General features: G+C 41.4%; 2 protein-coding genes across 3 annotated transcripts; both read left to right on the top strand.

Moving 5' to 3' along the window:
* The first annotated feature begins 871 nt into the window (after positions 1–871).
* ocstamp (osteoclast stimulatory transmembrane protein) lies at positions 872–2450 on the top strand. Its single transcript, XM_029724370.1, has 2 exons — positions 872–929; positions 1377–2450. The coding sequence occupies exons 1-2, from the start codon at positions 886–888 to the stop codon at positions 2404–2406; spliced, it is 1074 nt and encodes a 357-aa protein (XP_029580230.1). The 5' UTR covers positions 872–885; the 3' UTR covers positions 2407–2450.
* A 13387-nt stretch (positions 2451–15837) lies between these two features.
* Positions 15838–19129, top strand: LOC115168819 (thyrotropin-releasing hormone receptor-like). 2 transcript variants are annotated; one of them, XM_029724367.1, is made up of 3 exons: positions 15838–15867; positions 16056–16917; positions 18246–19129. In XM_029724367.1, exons 2-3 carry the CDS (start codon positions 16123–16125, stop codon positions 18657–18659), a joined length of 1209 nt encoding a protein of 402 aa, XP_029580227.1. In that variant the 5' UTR covers positions 15838–15867; positions 16056–16122; the 3' UTR covers positions 18660–19129. The 2 variants fall into 2 exon arrangements, with proteins under 2 accessions (XP_029580227.1, XP_029580229.1); XM_029724369.1 differs by lacking the exon at positions 15838–15867 and having other exon boundaries at positions 15970–16917.
* Positions 19130–22362: the final 3233 nt, after the last annotated feature.

Genomic DNA, 22362 nt, shown 5'->3' with positions numbered 1-22362 from the left:
AAACAAGCGAACAACACATTTGAAAGAAGGTTGCATTGAAATTAGGTTGGAACACAATTTCTACATGTGTCTGGAACCAAGCAGTGATATTTTGGCCCCTGTTTCTCTAAAGAATGGTGAAGGGCTGTACATTCCTTATAGTGTCTATTTGGTGTTGTAAAGTCTCAAGGTCTGGCACATGGTTAACTCAGCCGAACTCTGAAGTAGTTACTCAGTGTAAGAGAGGAAGGGTCATTGGTGGAGATGCCATTAAATGAGACAAACTACAACAAAACACAATGACACTTTGTTAAAAAAGTAACACAGTACACACATTAAATAGGAGAACTTGTTGGAAAAGGAACACGACATTTTGGAAAAGGAAGTTTGACAAGTCATACCACAACATGAAACTGCTCAACCTTGATGCTCAACCAATCAAATATACGTATTAATTGACTGTAATACAAAGGGAAATTAAAAAAGCCCCAGCTAAACATTTTATTTTGGAAAATTCGTACAATTGCTCACATGCTCATAGTTTCCCAGATCCCAGCAATCCCCCCTCCTATTAGTCAGCAGTAGTATGACCTCTCACAGGGTTATGTTTCAACCTCTAAATAGGATACCACAACGCTCATATAGAACCTTTTAACTCACCAGTACTTCTCTAAATGATTAGTCACCAAGCATTGCATGTTCCATCATGTGTTGACTTGTTTATGCCTGCCAATGTCAGTGAGTGTGTGTCAGCATGTGAGCATGAGCAAGAGCCCTTCTCTCCCTTCGGGAACCGTCTTACACATCTATGTGGCAGTGACTGTGCATGATAAGTTTCTGTATAAAACTTCACAGTCACCCCCATCAGACAACTGTGTAACTTCACATGCACTGTTACCAAGGAAAATGAAGAGCATTACTGAGTGCATGGGCTTTGGCTTTTCATTGAGGTAGGTGTTCATTTTTCAGTCTTTTGAGTGAAATAGACATTAGGTTACTGGACAGCTATTTATGAGATGATTTAAGGAATTAATGTTATAGTAAAATGTATATTATTTTCACAGTGAATTGTGCTAGGCCCTTCTTGTGAATTTAAGAAAGCTGGCTTATTAGTGTTAATTACACAATAATAAGCTATTCTGCTCTTGTATAATGTTGATATTAAAACAATACATGATGATAGTCATAGAATACAGTGCAATTCTAAAATGTGTTTCATGTTTAATCTATTCTAATAAGCTATTTACTTTATGTTCGTATCTTACCGTATATTATTTCTTATTGTTGTTGCGTTGTCGAGGAGCCTGCAAGTAAGCACTTCGTTTGACAGTGTATACCATGTGTATACTGTACATACCACTAATAAAACTTGAATTCACACCATCACTGGTTTTCAGGCAAGAACCTTGGGGTGCCATAAAGACCACTCTACAGTATCTGTGGGATGTTTACTCAAAGCCGACCCAGGCTGCCAAGGAGGTCCTGACGTTACTTTCTATGTGTTTCATTATCGCCATGGTCACTGGTGGTCTCCTCTACCATTGGATGACAGAGATCCTGAGATATGACAGTGGTACTTCCAGCACTGCTGCCTGCATCTATAGCGTGGCCATCCTTTTCCTCTCGTTCCTCTGTCATCCTCTCCGTTGTGTACTAACTATGATCCTGCCCACTCTGGGCACCAAACAGGGGCGCAAGCTGATCATTTCCACCTCTGTGATTGTGTTAGTGTTGAGCATCATCCATAACATAACCGTTAACATGGGAGTGGTGATGCACATTTTAAAGTGCACCTCTGAAGGTTTTGTCCACTCTCTTTTAAACTCATCTGAGCTGTTTCAAGAAGCAAAGAGAGATCTTGTTAGAGAGGCTATCAAAGTGAAACAGGAAGAACTGAATATTGTTAACAGATTGAGGAAATTTGATCATTTTACACACATTGATGTGTCAAAGGTCAAAAATACGTTTGTTACTGTAAGCAAGCAGATTGAGAGTGACTTTTCGCATGCCAATAAGCTGCTGGAGGATTATAAACTTCTGTCAAACAGGATTCTGGCGGCCATCTTTCTAATCTACCTGATAGTTGAATCAGCCTTCTACCTGAAGTCATATGTAATTTCAGTTAAGTTTGACAACGTTTACATCACAAGACAGTTGCTGCAAAAAGCATCTGATGATGGAATCCAGATAGAGCCCACTAACTTGAAAAATATGGTTAATTCCACAAGTTGTAAAATAACAAAACAGGAATTTACCAGATGTCTTGCTCCCATAGTAGTGGTGACTTTGTATTTCATTGTTATTATCTTCATAATGGTTTTGGATCACATTGTGTACCATCTAGCTACAGTGAGTGGGCCTTGGCTGCTGGATGTTCCAGCTACATCTGTCAGCATAGCTGTGAAATATAAGGTAGGTCAATATTGATACAGTACTTTTCTATATGAGGTCGGGCACATCACAGAACATAATGTGACATTATATAATGTGTAGCCTTGAGATCAATGATGATATAGAAATTGAATAACACAGTGGACAAATGGGGACTGGATTCTCTTTTCTCTGACAGATTCACCTGCGCATTCCAGGCCTATATATTATCCCAGCTATCTGTAGTGATACAGAACTGGCAAACTTCCACAAGCAGTATGACTGGACATTTAGCCCAGAGGCTTTACGCTGTGATATTGAGCCCTCTGCACCAGACCTGAGAGTTAGGGTCTTCCTGGGACTACTCTGTCTGGTGAGCTACATTATGGTGTTACTGGAGGTCTACGCCAGGCGCATCCGCAGAAAAGTGTCTGCATCCTTCTTCAAAAAGCAGGAGGAAAAAAGAATGAATTTCTTATTGAAGAAGATACAGGCGAAACAGGACACAAGAGAAAAAATATATTTTTCATTGAAGCTGTGAATGAGACCAGCGTTCACACAAACCAAAACGTAATTTGAAGCTTGACTTGCTGTCATTATATGTAGTTAAGGGAGACCTCTGCTTTTAATACGTTCACTGCTCCTCTTGAGCTATTGCTGTTATAATAGATTTATTTTAGAATTGGAGAAAACCCTCCTCAGTCTCCCCAGCTGTCAGCTGAGAGAATTTGTTGATTCAATTTGTCCATATTTTCAGATTGAACTGATTCTGCAATATACAAACGAAAAACATGGAATAAAAAATGTAACTTCAAAGTGATACAAGCATGCTTATCACTGTGTTAAAATACAATTGATGAATTCAGTGCCAACATCCTGCTCTCCATGAGCCAAAGGGCCTGTTGAGAACAGGACAGGGCATCCTGTTACTGAGTCCCAGTCATATGACCTTTCTCCTGGTCGCGGAGCACCCATTTTACGCCCACACTGCCCCGTCTCAACAACACTCATGAAACCATGTTTGTAGGCTCAATGAAGAAATAAATACCATACAACAGACAATCATAAGCGTTTTCACTCAATGTTTTATATTGTGAAAGGTTGATGCTTTAAAGAATTTGATAAAAATGGCTTTGAGTTCCCTTTTAATGTAAAACTACTTTTTACTCCATGTAAGGAACAGGACCGTTTATTACTTTGCTTCTTACTGCGAGGGAGAACTCCACAATCAACAGACGACTAGGTGACACCTAGCCCCACTAGGTGTCACTAACACTAAGCGCATTTGAGAAGTTTTTATGGCACAAATAGGATATGAAAATACTCATAACAAGAAGCATAAAACAAACTCATTGAAAATCGGTGTCAACAAACTATTTGTCCAATTCAATTAATTAGACTCAGATGAATGTTCAGAGGGCAAATATTGTGACACATAGTCGTGTCATGTGTGGGCCTTCCGAATGTAATTACACATTAATGAATATAATCATGCTTTAAAATGTGCATAACAATCACAATTATTATTTTAGTGTTTTGGTATTATACTGTTTATTCTTTCTGGTCAATGATGGAGTAGATCGTGTAAAACTCATTTTCATATGACACCTAAAACTTAAACTCTATCTGGCTGTCACTTCCTGGCCAGTATAAGGGTTAATTGTTATTGTAGTTTGGTCAGGACGTGGCAGAGGGTATTTGTTTTATGTAGTTCAGGGTGGTGTGTTTGTTAAAAGGGTGTTTGATTTAGTATTTCCGGGTTTTTGGTTTATGGTCTATGTTTGTGTTTCTATGGTTGATTAATTGGGGTTGGGACTCTCAATTGAAGGCAGGTGTTTTCTCTTTGCCTTTGATTGAGAGTCCCATATATTGGGGTGTGTTTGTGTTTGTCATTTGTGGGAGATTGTTCTGTGTGTAAGCCTTATGCTTTGCCAGACTGTTTTGTCGATCGTTATTTCTGTTTGTTATTTTGGTGTTCATTTTTGTATTCATTAAAACGTTGAGATGAGCATACACATACCTGCTGCGTTTTGGTCCTCCATTACCGACGACAAGCGTGACACTGGCCTTCCCTGTGGCTCAGCTGTTAGAGCATGGTGTGTGCAACGCCAGGGTTGTGGGTTTGATTCCCACAGGGGGTCAGTACAAAAAAAATAACAAATAAATGCATGAAATGAAATGTATGTATTCACTACTGTAAGTTGCTCTGGATAAGAGTGTCTGCTAAATGTACAAAAAAAATGTAATGTAAAAATCTGAGAGCAAAAACAGTTTCTGTACCTCCGTGATATTTTTTTTTTTGTCATACCATAAAAATGCTTCAGCGTTTTTAGCAGCACACTGCTTTCAACTCCCAGAAGGCATCAGAAGGCACTTTTAGCTAGAGTATTATTAGAACGCCTGTTCATATATTTTTTATCCAGCCATTTTGTCCATCTTCTTTTTTCTTCTCCGATAATTCAAGACTATGTGTCTAATATTCTATGCTTTGTTGCTGAGGCCTGGAACAAAATGTATAATTAATCTAATTTCTCTTCACATAAATCTTTGGTTCTGTACCAAAATAAAAGGTTAATGAATTGTATAATATCTTGCCTGTAACTTGATCTCTTGATTCTAATACAAGCTAGCATAGAAATTGAATGTCATTAATGAAGCATCATGTAAAAGTAAGGCCAGCTTTGTCAAATGGGGTGATTATGAGAGACACAAGGTCAAATAGTCCAGCGGAAAGGTTAAATAGTTGTTCCATTTTATGATACAAATATCAAACTTGGTACACTAATACTAGAAAGATTGGAGGCAGTCGAGGAAGCCAGGCCTGGCCTTAATATAATTGGCTGCCACTCCAGATTTGCTGTTAGAAGAAAATAGGGTAAAATCATTCAAAAAAAATATAAAAATGTATTTACCCACTAAATAAACCCCACAGATAATAAAGACAAAAAAGTACTCTTAAGACAATAGGGGTCATATTGAGGTCATTTTGACCATAGTCCAGTGGCTAAATTAAAAAATGGTGGACTTTGTGATAGAGCCACCAAATTTCAGACACAGCTAGGTCATGTCTAAAGAAGTATTTCTGGTTATAGTGCTATATCAGATTTAGTCCATTACCCCTTGGCGGTCATTTCCAAAATGTCCGCTGAAACGTAGGCGAAGAACCAAAGATAGGTAACTGGTGGATAGATGTCACCAGGGTTGCACTGCTCCGGTCAGAGAGAAAACAGATGACAGAGATAGTGCCAAAGTTCACATACAAAGGAGAGAGATCATAAGCAGGTTGCATAACATAAAAGGTAAAGGTGATAAGGATGCATTTATTAAACCAATATATCCCTAATAACGAAAATAAGGAAATTACATGACATCTTAATGTTAAGGCTTAATGTTAAGATTGAGAGAGAGTCAACAGGTGAAATCAACTTGGTTGATCAAGTTCATCGCAGGAGTATGAAGCTCTATCCACTCTGAGGGTTTTTGTACAGCCGCCAACCAGCTGCACAGAGCTGTTTTGGACACGATTCACATGGCCATATCTCCATAAATACTTGGTACATACAGCCCAATGATGGCTTAAAATGTTTGAGGAGGTCTGTAAAACAATAAAATGTCCCAAAGATGCCATATACTGTTGAAGTCAGAAGTTTACATACACTTAGCCAAATACATTTAAACTCAGTTTTTCACAATTCCTGACATTTAAACCTAGTAAAAATTGCCTGTCTTAGGTCAGTTAGGATCACCACTTTATTTTAAGAATGTGAAACGTCAGAATAATAGAAGAGAGAATCATTTATTTCAGCTTTTATTTCTTTCATCACATTCCCAGTGGGTCAGAAGTTTCCATACACTCAATTAGTATTTGGTAGCATTGCCTTTAAATTGTTTAACTTGGGTCAAATGTTTCGGGTAGCCTTCCACAAGCTTCCCACAATAAGTTGGGTGAATTTTGTCCCATTCCCCCTGTCAGAGCTCGTGTAACTGAATCAGGTGTGTAGACCTCCTTGCTCTCACATGCTTTTTCAGTTCTGCCCATACATTTTCTATAGGATTGAGGTCAGGGCTTTATGATGGCCACTCCAATACCTTGACTTTGTTGTTAAGCCATTTTGCCACAACTTCGGAAGTATGCTTGGGGTCATTGTCCATATAGAAGACCCATTTGCGACCAAGCTTTAACTTCCTGACTGATGTCTTGAGATGTTGCTTCAATATATCCACATAATTTTCCATCCTCATGATGCCATCTATTTCGTTAACTTCACCAGTCCCTCCTGCAGCAATGCTTCATGGTTGGGATGGTGTTCTTCGGCTTGCAAGCCTCCCCCTTTTTCCTCCAAATATAACGATGGTCATTATGGCCAAACAGTTCTATTTTTGTTTCATCAGAGGACATTTCTCCAAAAAGTACAATCTTTGTCCCCATGTGCAGTTGCAAACCGTAGTCTGGCTTTTTTATGGTGGTTTTGGAGCAGTGGCTTCTTCCTTGCTGAGTGGCCTTTCAGGTTATGTCGATATAGGACTGGTTTTACTGTGGATATAGATACTTTTGTACCTGTTTCCTCCAGCATCTTCACAAGGTCCTTTGCTGTTATTCTGGGATTGATTTGCACTTTCGCACCAAAGTACGTTCATCTCTAGGAGACAGAATGCGTCTCCTTCCTGAGTGGTATGACGGCTGCGTGGTCCCATGGTGTTTATACTTGCATACTATTGTTTGTACAGATGAACGTGGTACCTTCAGGTGTTTGGAAATTGCTCCCAAGGAGCAATTTCTTGTGGAGGCCTACAATTTAAGACTTGTGGAGGTCTACAATTTTTTTTCTGAGGTCTTGGCTGATTTCTTTAGATTTTCCCATGATGTCAAGCAAAGAGGCACTGAGTATGAAGGTAGGCCTTGAAATACATCCACAGGTACACCTCCACTTGACTCAAATTATGTCAATTGGCCTATCAGAAGCTTCTAAGGCCATGACATCATTTTCTGGAATTTTCCAAGCTGTTTAAAGACACAGTCAACTTAGTGTATGTAAACTTCTGACCCACTGGAATTGTGATACAGTGAATTATAAGTGAAATAATCTGTCTGTAAACAATTGTTGGAAAAATTACTTGTGTCATGCACAAAGTAGATGTCCTAACTGACTTGCCAAAACTATAATTTGTTAATAAGAAATGTGTGGAATGGTTGAAAACCCGGTTTAATGACTCCAACCTAAGTGTATGTAAACTTCTGACTTCAACTGAATATGTATCCTTTAAAATTTCTGTACAGAAGGGGTGAAAACGTGTGCCAATTTACTGTTTTTTGTAAATGTTTTTGGAGGCTAGTTCCAATAGTTTACATGTAAACACTCCAAACATATATATGGATGTTCCCTGAAGTCTACTGATTGCAGTGATATACAGTATAATATGCTATTCTGTTTTGGGTCAATTTTAAGAAACGTGACAGGAAACCTGCCCTTTACATGTCACTTTAGGTAAAATCCCATAGGAATGCATTATGAGGAGGCCTTTCAATCTTTACACAAAGTGAATAAACTACTCCATAAAGATGTCTAGCTATAGTGCCATTTCAGATTTAATAACCTAAAATGAACACCAACAAGCTACATAGGTTCTAATTGAACAGGATTCACATGGCCATATGTCCAGAAATAATTTGTACATACAGCCCATTATACAATGGATGGTTCTAATCCTGAATGCTGATAGGTTAAAACCACATTCCATCTGGTGGCTATTCCACAAGTTACCACCGGCTAAATCGATGACATTAAAATGCCTATTTACTCTGTTCCATCTGACTGCGCAACCCACTGTCCCCTCAACCCAGCCAGGCAATTTCTAAACTTGATCTCCACTATAAAAAGCATCTAGACATTATCTCACATTTCTTTTAGACTAACATTTAGTTTTGAACAACGGATATTTGTATAAACCTTAATGTCTATCTCTCCGACATTTGCAACATTGTTTCAATATTCAAATTCGATCTCCAGCTGTCCCATAGTAATGAACGTGTCTGGAGTCGGAACAAGAGAGGCAGGCAGGCAGCGTTTCTCAGCCAGTCGAAATCCTGAATCAGCTGGCATAATTTTTATGGATATATACAAAGAAATGTCAATAGAAAGCAAGTAAAACTAAACGAAGTGCAGCTAGTTTGCAGTCTTTCCAGCTTCAGTTTGAAGTGATTGTGTTAGCTGTGTTGCTGGCTAGCTCCTCTGAAGAACAGTGTCCTGACGAGAGAGCCCACTTTCTATGCCAGATGAAATAGCGCCTCATTAGCTCATTGTTATGGATGTATCCAAATAAATGTCAGTAGAAAATAGCTTAAACAAAAGCAGCTACTTTGCTGTTTCTGTCTGCACTGTTTGACGTGACTGTAAGTTAGCTGTAGTTGGCTAGCTAGCAAGCAAGGGATAAGAACGTTGCCAGCCAGCATGGCAATAGAACATTTAGAACAAATGACTGGGTCGCGTCCATAGATACAGAACAAAAATACTGAATGACTGGGTCGCGTCTCTGGCAACCGAACTGATAGAACTAACAACCAGCCAGCTTGGGTAGCAACCCTAGATTTGTGTCGGGACTATATCTGTGGAAGGATGAAAGAGTATGAATAAATTCACCAAAATAATTTTTTTAATGAAAATATATCAGTCATTATTTGAATATGTTGGTAACCTGTTGTATAAAAGTGATAATGCCCACGACGCCGGTGTTTGGAGAATATATTGGCACGGTTTGCCGGCCCCTCGACTTCATCTCAGGCCGAACAACACCCGTGCCAATATATCCTCCAAACACCGGCTTCTCGGGTATTATCACTTATATGATGGCTTAAAATGTTTGAGGCGGTGTGGAGAATACAATAAAATGACCCAAGTATGCCTTATGTATGTGTCCTTTAAATTTTATGCAGAAATGTAGTGGAAATGTTCCCTAAAATTATTGTTCTGTAATTTGAAATGGGCATAAATACATTTATAAGTGGTATATTAATGATGGCTTAAAATGTTCTAGGTAGCATGGAAAATACAATCACATGGATCATGTATTTTTTGTTGTTGTTAATGTTTTTGAAAATACAAAAAAAATTATCCTAAAATGCTGTCAAAATTACAGATTGTTGTTGATATTTTGATCCCTGAATTGAGACGATCAAATTTGGTCAGGCAGGCGGGCTCAGAGTAGTCAGACAGGCGGGCTCAGAGTCAAGACAAGCAAGGGTCAAATCCAGGAGAACGAGAAAAAGAGAGACTGGGGAAAAACAGGACCTGAGAAAACACTGGTTGACTTGAACAAACAAGACGAACTGGCACAGACAGACAGAAAACACAGGTATAAATACCCAGAGGATAAGTGGGGAAGATGGGGGACACATGGAGGGCGGTGGAGACAAGCACAAGGACAGGTGAAAACAGATCAGGGTGTGACAGTACCCCCCCCCCCCCCCTCTAGGGACGCCACTTGGCATCCTACCTGGGCGCATACCTGGTTGAGCGGGGTGCTGGCATGGGACCTCGATGAGGCCTGGGTCCAGGATGTCCGTAGCGGAGACACAGCACATCCAGGCCATAACCTTCCCAGTCAACCAGGTACTGGAATCCCCTGCCCCGAGGTCGAACCTTCAGGAGGCGTCTCACCATGCACGCCGGTCAGCCGTCAATGAGACGGGGGAGAGGAGTGGGCCTGAAAACAGGAGACAAGGGGCAGTCCGACATAGTTTTAACTTTAGACAAAGAAAAGGTAGGAAAAATACAGAGGGTACGGAGCAACAGAGTGCGAACAGCAGAGGGATTAATGATCTTGGAGAGGGGGGGAAAGGTCTCGGCTTCCAGGGTAGTAGCCGCGGCAATATAGCGGCGTGCCAGTGCCTCAGGCTTGACCTTTTTGGATGAAAGTGTCCCAGGTCTTACTGAACCCCTTCCAGAGGTCCTGGTACTCTGCGAAGCTGGCAGAGAGGCCCGGAGCAATTTCCAAGCCCCCAGGAATGTCACGTGGCAGGCAGAACTGACTTTAGGCAATGAGTGTGGCAGGACGGGCTCCAGCCCACGATGGCACCAGAAGCCCAGTCAATGGAGGGATTGTGTTGCTGGAGCGAAGAGAATCCCAATTCCACGGGAAACTGCGGAGACTCAACCAGCAGGAATTGGATCGTCTCGCTGTGGTTCCCCGACACTCGTAGGTTGACGGGGGTGGTCTGGTGGGTGACACGGCCTATAGAGCGCCCGTCCAGCGCTCTAACACCCATGGGAATGGAGAGGGGTTGAGTGGGGTTGCCCAGATCGGATGCCAGGGTAACGTATATGAGACTCACATCGGCCCCCGAGTCGATGAGTACCTGGAGAGACTTGGACTGGTCGCCCCACCGCATGATGGCATGAAGAGGGGGGCGAGCAAGGGGAGACGAGACCAGAGTACTCACTCCAACGAATGAGCTAGGTCTCTTGAAGGGACAGGTAGACACATAATGACCGGCAGTACCGCAATACAAACAGCTCTGGGTCTCAAGTCTGCGTACCTCGTTCTGTTGGAGACAGCCTAGCCCTGCCGAGCTGCATCGGCTCGGGAAGAGGTGAATCGGCAGTCTCCGGAGGATCTTGGAGGGACTCGGGTAAGCTCGGATCCTCTCGGGGACGTAGACGCCGCGAACTTCCGGAGTTCAGCAGATGCAAGGTGGGATCCCTGAGTGAGCGATTGGGACCGCAATCGGATCTGTTCTACCTCCTACGTTCCCGTAGCCAACCATCGATCCGGATGGTTAAAGCAATGAGTGAGTCGAGATCCGTTGGTAGATCTCTGGCTGCCAGGTTATCCTTTACCTCCTCCGATAATCAGCACAGGAACGTGTCGAACAGCGCTTCCGGGTTCCAGGTACTCTCTGCTGCTAGCGTGCAGAACTCCACCGCATTGTCTGCCACACTGAGGGTGTCCTGCCGAAGCTGGAGTAACTTCCGGGCAGCCTCTCTCCCGGACACTGGAGCCTCAAAAACCTTTCTTATCGCCGCCAAGAATACCTTCAGACTGAGGTAGACGGCGGATTGTTGCTCCCACACCACAGTGGCCCAGGCGAGTGCCCTCCCGGACATCAGCGTAATAATGTACGCTATCTTCAAGCTGTCCGAGGTGAATGAAGAAGGCTGTAGCTCAAAAGCGAGGGATCACTGGGAGAGAAAGCCCCAGCAGGTTCTGGAATCTCCATCGTAGCGCTCCGGGGGAGGTAAGCGGGGTTCCCGGGAAACCGGGGTGATGGTGCTCCTACCAGCCGGGTTACTGAGGGGCTGGGAGGTTACCGTCGTGGTAGGCTGCCTGGAAGGCAAACTACGGAATTGCTCCGGCAACGCGTCCAATACTAGCTCGTGACATTCGGCCACGTCCTGGAACCCTTCCATCAAACCGCAAAGCAACTCCTCGTGTCTACTAATGATGGCTCCTTGGGAGGAGATGGCATTGCGGAGCTGGTCCAAGTCTACTGGGTCAGTCATGGCCAGTTCATACTATCAGGTTTCAGGTAAGACCCAAATGCAGACCGTGTTGAAGTAACTATGTTTATTGCAACAACAGGGGCAGGCAAACGACAGGTCAGGACAGGCAGGGGTCGATAATCCAGAATAGTGTCAAAAGTACAGGACAGCAGGCAGGCTCAGGGTCAGGGGCAGGCAGAGTGGTCAGGCAGGCGGGCTCAGAGTCAGGACAGGCAAGGGTCAAAACCAGGAGGACGAGAAAAAGAGAGACTGGGGAAAAACAGGAGCTGAGAAAACGCTGGTTGACATGATTCACATGTCCATATGTCACGCCCTGGTCTGTTTCACCTGTCCTTGTGCTTGTCTCCACCCCCCTCCAGGTGTCGCCCATCTTCTCCACTTATCCCCTGGGTATTTATACCTGTGTTTTCTATCTCTCTGTGCCAGTTCGTCTTGTTTGTTCATGTCCAATACAGCCCCATGCAGCTGGTTGGCGGCTATACAAAAGCCCTCAGAGTGGAGCAACATCCTACTGCGATGAACTTGATCAACCAAGTTGATTTCACCTGTTGACTCTCTCTCACTGCCACACACTTTTCACTAATGCCAAAACAGCGCGAGCCATAGGATAAATGTGCTCTGATGGAAACAATACAGGTAGGATAGTCTGTAGCTCGTTAATATCACCTGCTCTGAAATCTGCTCAAATAGTATTTACTCACATCACTCAAGAAGATCTAAATGCATATTCTCATGAAACTGAGTGAGATCACATGGTTATGGTTGACATTCAGATGCAGCTTGGACGTTTCACCTGTAAAACAAGATGAATTTATCATTCAGGATTAACAGTGATGATGGCCACTTTTTGAAATTAGTTAGGAATCATTTCTTGATTAAGGGTATTAAAAATACAAACATTGATTAAAGTCAATGTGTGTAGGCATAGGGAGACGTTGCATTTGGATTAAGTGTTTTATGCATATAAAATGTTATTATTCAACAGGCTACGGTGCAAACGTTGATTGAGAAATTACGTCATTTTCATTTTTTTTGTGCTCCGGCACCTAAGAAAATAGCACTACACCACTGAATATAACAGGTTAAACCTGCAATGACACTATAGCTAGACATCTTTGTTTAGACTTTTACTTACTTTGTGTAAAGTCTGAAAGGTCTCATCATACAAGTATTTTGTTAAAATCAGTTAAACAGTTGCTCTGCTGGACATACTGTAATACATTCCTGTGGGATTTTACCTTAAGTAATGTGTACAGGGAAGGTTTCCTGAAATTTTTCTTAAAATTTACTCAAAACAGAATATCATATAATTGAAATCAGTAAACTTCAGGGAACACCTATATGACGTTTTAGTATTTACATGTAAACTACTGGAACTAGCCATGAAAACATATACACAAAAAAGTAATTTGGCACGCGTTTTGACCACATTTATACTCCCTCAAAAATGTTAAGCCATCATTGGGCTGTATTTACCAATTATTTGTTAAGTTAATCTCATCCAATATGGCCCCACGCTGCTGGTTGGTGGCCATATTGGAAATGGCCATCAGGGGAGTAATGGACCAAATCTGTGATGGCACTATAGCCAAAAATACCTCTTTAGACACACCCCAGCTGTGTGAAATTTGGTGGCTTTATCACTATCACATTTTATTAAAATTGCTGCCCTGGTTGACTGTTTTTTGCTTCCCAGACTGCCTCCAATCTTTAGAAATGTCCTTAAGGTATCTAGTATTACTGTACCATGTTTGATACTTGTATCATAAAGTGAAACGATCTCAGGTATATTTGTTTGTTTTCCGCTGGACTAAAAGGTAAAAAGTGATCCGCCTGAGCACTGTATTTGTACATTATAATTTATCAATACAGGGACGCAATGATATTTACATTTTAGTAATTTAGCAGACTTACAGTTAGTGCATTCATCTTAAGATAACTAGGTGGGACAACCACATATCACAGTCATTGTAAGTACATTTTTCCTCAATAAAGTAGCGATCAGCAAAATCAGAGGTAGAAAGGACCTACAGCGGGCTCTCCTGGAGGAAGAGCAGCTCCGTCTTGTCGAGGTTGAGCTTAAGGTGTTGGGCCGACATCCAAACTGAGATATCTGCGTGTCACCACGTGGGTGTCAGAAGGGGGAAGTAGAAAAGTAGTTGAGAGTCATCCGAATAGCCATGATAGGAGAGACCATTGAGAGGATATGACGAAGCCGAGTGACTTGGTGTATAGAGAGAAGAGATCTTTGACTGAAGGAAAGCAAATCAGAATTAGCTATAGCATGGACAGCTCTATCCACCCCGTGACATAGTAGGGCTGGAGTAGCCTATTCTGATACGCTCCAAGTGGCTTATCCAAATGGTTTGAGAGAACGCCAGATTAGGTTGGCTGAGAGCTGAGGGGCTTCATTAACACAATCCTCAGAATCCACTGCATCCAACAGTATTAAAGCAGTGGTTAATTAAAGCAGTCTTCCCATAGGACCAAACCTAATTAGCCAGCCCAACGCAGTAGTACGGACAATGCACCGTTTGAGGTGTGAAGTGTGGCTGAATATGAGGGGGATAAGGAGATTAGGAGAGAGAGCGAGAGAGAAAGAGAGAGAGAAAGAGAATGAGTGGGTTGGGGGGCAATACACAACATCAATGATAACTGGTGTCAATTGTCAAAAAGTAGACATAAAAACACTGCTTATTGTCATGATAAAAACAACACTGCTTATTGTCATGATAAAAACAACTGTTACGCTCGTCATAAACATTGGACCAAGGTGCAGCGTGGTAGCTGAACATTTTACTTCTATTTAAAATGAACACCGACAAAACAACAAAATACAACACGACCGTCAAGTTCTGCAGGCTACACAGCAACTATGCAAAAACAAGATCCCACAAACTAAGGTGGGAAAAAGGCTGCCTAAGTATGATCCCCAATCAGAGAAAACGATAGACAGCTGCCTCTGATTGGGAACCATACCCGGCAAACAAAGAAATAGGAAAACTAGAATGCCCACCCAAATCACACCCTGACCTAACCAAATAGAGAAATAAAAAGGCTCTCTAAGGTCAGGGTGTGACAACAACACTGCTTATTGTCACGATAAAAACAAGTGACATGTTTCCAGCATTTCCACAACCATTGTGTACACACTTCATAGTTGGGTAATTAAGTCCATATTGTCAATGTTAGTAATAGGCAGGGCTGAGCTGAAGTCTCTAATTTTGTTGTGGTAGTTAATTGAAGGGTTTATCATCATGTCGCACAGTCAAAGTCATAGATGTTGATAACGTCCCATAGGACCAAACCTAATCAGATGGCCTCAAGCAGTGGTAAGGACACTGCACAGTCTGAGATGTGAAGTGTGGCTGAACATGTAGATGGAAGAGAGAGTGTGAGCGAGGGGTGGGGGACGGGGGGGTGGGGGGGACGGGCGAGGGGGGGGGGGGGGGGTGTTTAAGTGTGCAGTGATTTGTATCCACCAAAGTAGCCAACGTAAAAATCACTTTTTACTTTGCCTTACATGGTAAAAACAAGTGACATGCATTCCAGCATTTTCGGACCCATTATGTCAACATACTGGGTCATTAAATCTATGGCCATTGCTGGTACTAGACAAGGCTGAGTTGTAGTCTATTTTTGCTGCAATTTGCACTATGTGGTAAATTCAAATCAAATCAAATTACATATTATTAGTCACATGCGCCGAATACAACATATGTAGACCTTACAGTGAAAGAGAGAGAGAGAGAGAGAGAAAAAGAGAGAAAAATATATATAGAGAGAAAGAGAGAGAGAGAAAGAAAAAATCTATATATATATATATAGAGAGAGAGAGAGAGAGAGAGAAAGAGAGAGAGAGAGAGAGAGAGAGAGAAAGAGAGAGAGAGAGAGAGAGAGAGGGGGGGGGGTGGTGTTCAGAGTGGGGTACAGCACCACTGAGAGGGCAACTAGTCATTTTGCTATCTCTGTGGATATCAGATGGACTTGAGTTATGAAGCTCAGACCTTTCCTAACCATGGTAAGCTCCTTTTTTTGCAATCATTGTAATTGTTTGATAATAGCTCTTTCATTTCAAATATCTTTGTCATCTCACATGATAAATTACATAGTCATTGACTTATATTTGTATCTCATTTTGAAGGGGAAAAAATGTACTGTTATATATTCTGGGAAATCTTAGAATCATTTGTATCTATATTTTTTCAGGATTTTTGTCAACTGTTCCACCTCAAGGCAAATTAAAGCAGAAGAAAGGTGCCAACAGAAAAACACCATGGAGAATACTACTGACACCTCTCAAGATGTCTTAAATTTCACACAGAGTGAAGTTCTGACCAATATGCCACAGAACTCCATTGAAGTGCAAGTTATAACAATTGTTCTCGCACTTATAATATGCGGAGTTGGGATAGCGGGGAATATTATGGTGGTGTTGGTTGTGCTGCGTACCAAGCACATGATGACCCCTACTAACTGTTATCTTGTCAGTCTGGCTATTGCGGACCTTGTTGTCCTTTTAGCGGCAGGTTTACCTAATATTTCCGAAGTAGTCGACTCTTGGATATACGGTTACGCTGGGTGCCTTTGTATCACATACCTGCAATATCTGGGTATTAATGTATCATCCTGCTCCATCACAGCCTTCACCATTGAGCGTTACATTGCTATCTGCCACTCCATCAAGGCGCAATTTATTTGCACCGTGTCTCGGGCAAAGAGGATAATTGCCTGTGTGTGGATTTTCACCTCGCTGTACTGCATAATGTGGTTCTTTTTAGTGGACACGAACGAAACCTTCTACGCCGATGGGGTGATGGTCAGCTGTGGTTATCGTGTCTCCAGAAACCTCTACATGCCAATTTACTTTCTAGACTTTACTTTGTTTTACGTCGTCCCTCTCATTGTGGCTACTGTACTGTACGGTCTTATCGCAAAGATCTTATTTATGAGCCCCTTGCCAACCAATCTCAACGACAGATGTGAAGGTTCTATACACCAGGGGCGATTTTCCAGCAACGTGAAGGTGTCGGGCAAATCGAACAAGGGTGCAGTGACGTCAAGAAAACAGGTAAGCTACATTTTGTAAATTATTGTGGAAAATAGTAATCAAAGACTTTTAAATTGACAAAATACTCTGCGAAATGTGTTCAAATAATAATTTAGGCTACAATATACAAAATAATTCCACTTTGAAAGTGTATCAATGTAGTGTGTAGTTTATCTACACAATGCAGGCTAGTGCATAGTTCATCAATGTAGTGTGTAATTTATCTACACAATGCAGGCTAGTGCATAGTTCATCAATGTAGTGTGTAATTTATCTACACAATGCAGGCTAGTGCATAGTTCATCAATGTAGTGTGTAATTTATCTACACAATGCAGGCTAGTGCATAGTTCATCAATGTAGAGTGTAGTTTATCTACACAATGCAGGCTAGTGCATAGTTCATCAATGTAGTGTGTAATTTATCTACACAATGCAGGCTAGTGCATAGTTCATCAATGTAGTGTGTAGTTTATCTACACAATGCAGGCTAGTGCATAGTTCATCAATGTAGAGTGTAGTTTATCTACACAATGCAGGCTAGTGCATAGTTCATCAATGTAGTGTGTAATTTATCTACACAATGCAGGCTAGTGCATAGTTCATCAATGTAGTGTGTAGTTTATCTACACAATGCAGGCTAGTGCATAGTTCATCAATGTAGTGTGAAGGATACAGCAGCAGGCTCATAGTAATGGTTTCAAAGTTCATGACATCCTGTTATTATCACCTTACATTAATTATAGCTTTGTTTAAATCAAATCAAATATATTTATAAAGCCCTTCTAACATCAGCTGATATCTCAAAGTGCTGTACAGAAACCCAGCCTAAAACCCCAAACAGCAAGCAATACAGGTGTAGAAGCACGGTGGCTAGGAAAAACTCCCTAGAAAGGCCAGAACCTAGGAAGAAACCTAGAGAGGAACCAGGCTATGAGGGGTGGCCAGTCCTCTTCTGGCTGTGCCGTGGAGATTATAACAGAACATGGCCAAGATGTTCAAATGTTCATAGGTGACCAGCAGGGTCAAATACTAATAATCACATTGGATGTCGAGGGTGCAACAGGTCAGCACCTCAGGATTAAATGTCAGTTGGCTTTTCATAGCCGATCATTCAGAGTGTCTCTACCGCTCCTGCTCTCATCATTAGACTGTTCTACTTACACCAGAAAAAAAAGTTTTGTCTTTGCAATTTGAAATGTAGTCCTAAAGGCCCTTTCATCAGTCAAACAAACAACCAGAAACATTTGAGTCAATTATTATGACACTGTAGTAACATTTACAGTATTATGAAGAACCTGAATATTTTAACACAATTTTTTCTAAAATTGCCCCCCCCCCCGTAATTTAGGTTACAAAGATGCTAGCAGTGGTGGTGATTCTTTTCGCCTTGCTCTGGATGCCATACCGGACACTGGTGGTGGTCAACTCTTTCATGGACCCACCCTACCTCAACACGTGGTTCTTGCTCTTCTGCCGCATGTGCATCTACATCAACAGCGCCATCAACCCAATCATCTACAACCTCATGTCTCAGAAGTTCCGGGCCGCCTTCAAAAAGCTTTGCAAGTGCAAGGGCCAAGACCCAGAGAAAGTTACCAAGTACAGTGTGCCGGTGTATTACAGTGTCATGAAAGACTCTTCCCGTGAGAGCCCTGAGCAGACAGAGCAGGAGGATGTCAGCAGCTTTGGTAACACTAGTGTTAAGAGGGTCAACTTCACAGATGAGTGTGGGGACACCGGCACTATGTTCAGCATTGCCTGACAGAAGGACAAAATTGAGAGAAGTTCTTTGTGTAAAATTAGGTTTTATAAAGGCCATGTGCGTCGGGTCACCATTAATGTGATGTACAGTAATTTTGCCATAGGTGTCAAAGGTCAGTACTAATGTACTTTTTTCTTGTACATACACTTTGTCATTTACTGTTGAAATGTATTGACCATCGGTTATATTTTACATTCTTATAGCACAGCCCAAACCTACAGTATATCACCTGATATTTAGGTAGAGAGTTTCTAGTTAAAAACCCATTGTCTGCTTGTTAAAAGACATTCAGTCAACCAAACAATCTAATATATTGGCTGTAGAACTCATGAGGGTTGGAGACCATCCTGGTATGAATCTTTGCATTTTAATCAGAAACTCATTCCAACTTAGAGCAGCAGGTGGATGGACTAGTTAGTCAATCAATAACAATAATGAATCAATTAAGATCCAGGTAGAAACAGAAACAACAGGACTGTAGCCTCTGAGTTGTGAACTCCGATCATTTACAAGAAGTAAAGACTTGAATGTCAGCTTGAATGTCACATGACTAATATCATCAAAACACCTTCATGCAGATTGTGGGTTCGTTGGTTTGTTTGATATTTTCTTGTTGGCCTCTTGAAACCTCTGAAACCATTGCGCTCATCACACTGTACAGTATCTGTTTTGGTCTACGTACGTTGAAGCATGTAAATCCTGTTATAAAATGTGAACGTGTGGAAGATGGAATGTTTTGTTAATATATTGCATATAGCTTTTTTACATTTTCAAATGCAGCACTTTCTCATACCGGTTGTAACAATGTCCATAACAGTCATGGCTTTTTGGGGACTTGATTTTTGTGATTAATTTGAGCAATTCATTGAATTAAAGGTGACCAACCATCATGCTTTTGTCCAATATTTGTAGAAAAGCGAGTAGGCAACTTATTTGCTATAAAGTTAAGTAATGGAAACTGGGAGGCAACTGGCCTGATTGTTTATACAATCTGAAACTCAAAAATTCTAAAACTGTATGGAGTGCAGTAGAAATATCCAGCTTTACATTGGCATGTACATCAAATTGTTTTCAAAACATCCCATTTGAATACTAGTTCCATACACTGCCTGTCAGTTTGAGATCCTGTAGGAAATTAACACAAGTCAAATTTGACATCCATCAATTTCAGCACCACCCCAGTGAACAGCGACAACAACTCACAGCTCAAATCTTTGGCTGCAATCACTGAAATTTAGGCTATTTCAGGCCTATAAAAATGTATTATATTGTTGTTGTTTTTCTCTACTGTCTTTTAGTTACTTCCCTCTATAATTTGTGCATGTTTGATTTCCCACCAAGATGTTAAAACGTCTTTTATAGATCTGCATTCAAATTGGGCCATTTGGAAGAAAAATATATTTAGAGGCTTAGACAAACATTCTATTCAAGACTTTTTCAAATTCCAGTTAATTAATTTCCCTCTAACATTTTCCTTGAAAGCATACATTTATCAGCTAAACATTCCCTTTCAGTTTGCATGGTGACGACCCCCCCTTCCCTTCAACAGTGTCAGGTAGTTTGACAGTAATGCTGTGCTTGGTAAATGGTGGTTCTATACTGGGACCTGCCAGGTCCCAGATTTTTACGCAGCTCTGCTCTGCTTCAGATGCTTGCCAGGTTACAGCAACGTTGTCTTCTCACACAGCCTCAGTGATGATCATAGACAGTCATAAACAATGGAGGGGTATCCATACTACAACAAACATCCATTTACATCGCGTTCCGCTGAACCTAATTAGTGTTTATGGTTATGTCCACCCCATCCTGTTTATAAAAATAAAATACAAATCTGCCTTTAGATATCCTTTCTCAGGATTCTGGTTAAGGGGTGAAGAGATTTCTTCCAGTCTTTCAGACATTATAAGAGCCATTCCTTTCTCATCAAGCTCTACATTTAAAGCCAGAGAGGGGTAATTCTTACTGTTCATTATCTCTTTTAACCCCCCCTGTGCTATGAGGTTCTTTCTCGGAACCCAAGATAACTGCTTCAAGGTTTTAGCAGCCTTTCTCTCAGACAAGGTTTGCACAATCAAATTTAGTATGCTTCACACTTGGTGGGGGGGGGGGGGTAGCTGAATTTTAAGAGGTTTCTAGGGACATAGATTTTTTTTCGAAACATTTGCATCAGATAAGATTAGCTACACAGTTCACATTTATGAATTTTACTCTAAATTGCCTGCAGCGACTAAAATAGAAAGAATGGAATGAAAAGGAGGGCATTCTGACTGCAAGAGGTTTGAGTCTCAAACTTTTAGACTTTAATGTAGACTGTTTTTTCACATAGTGCAATATAATGTGGGTAATGCATCGTAGCTCCAAACTGATAAGAACATGTTATTTTGATGGATGCTGTCTATTCCGGAGGAATTATATTATTTTAATATTGATGGCAGGGTAGACACTCATACCCAGCCATGGCCATGCATAACCTGTGCACCACACCATTAAGATGGTATGTGTGTTGTAAGACTACTAACGCAGTTGTACAAAGCCGCTCTGACAACAAGGCACTCTTCTGCGCCATGCTTTCCACATGTAGCCTACTAAGTCTCATTATGATAGGGATGGAAGTAATTCATCCACCTCTTGCCCCTCAAGGGTGTCTGCCTCCTCACTATTAGGATTCAAACCAGCACAATCAAAGGCTCAGCAGAGACAGACAATAGCCATTCTGTATGGAGAGGTGAATCATATCTGTTTTGGTTTTCAGGATGTCTATTATGCAGCACTGAAGAGTCCACTCAAATGGACTCTTTTTATTTTTTCATTTCATGGTTATTAATCCTCTCCCCTGTCTGAATATGAATTATGCATTGCTTGGAATATCGTGTACTGAGGTAACACTGAGAAACAAGCCATCATTCAGGTGTCTATATCTGTTCCTGCTCACGTCCGACAGTTAAACCTTATGTATTTTATCACCCTGTTTCTAACAGAGCATAGTTTTCAGTGTTGTCAACAGTTTCTTTGAATGAATCGCTGTATGGACAGTATGTACAGTATACTATAGGTTGCATTTTCCTGAGAAGCATGCAAGGATGAAGATGAGCTAGAAGAAGGCTGAGAGGAAGAAAGGTGAGGAGGATGAGGAGAAGCAGACAGTATAGGATAATTGCAAAGTATTAGTTGATTTATTTATTTGAATATAGAGGTTTATATTTCAGACGTTTATTGGACATTGACAACAAAGAGGAAAGAAACCCAAAGGCGTGTACTTCATATTTGGACAATCAGACACACCAGACATAATAAAGTCTGTGAGAGCACCCATTGTAGTCTCAATAATAGAGCACCCACTGTAGTCTCAATAATAGAGCACCCACTGTAGTCTCAACAATAGAGCACCCACTGTAGTCTCAATAATAGAGCACCCACTGTAGTCTCAACAATAGAGCACCCACTGTAGTCTCAATAATAGAGCACCCATTGTAGTCTCAATAATAGAGCACCCACTGTAGTCTCAATAATAGAGCACCCACTGTAGTCTCAACAATAGAGCACCCACTGTAGTCTCAATAATAGAGCACCCACTGTAGTCTCAATAATAGAGCACCCACTGTAGTCTCAATAATAGAGCACCCATTGTAGTCTCAATAATAGAGCACCCACTGTAGTCTCAACAATAGAGCACCCACTGTAGTCTCAACAATAGAGCACCCAT

The sequence above is a fragment of the Salmo trutta genome, chromosome 30, assembly GCF_901001165.1.
Source record: "Salmo trutta chromosome 30, fSalTru1.1, whole genome shotgun sequence".
Lineage (NCBI taxonomy): Eukaryota > Metazoa > Chordata > Actinopteri > Salmoniformes > Salmonidae > Salmo > Salmo trutta.
Note: the sequence above shows the minus strand (reverse complement) of the source record. Positions and strands in the feature narration are given on the sequence as shown.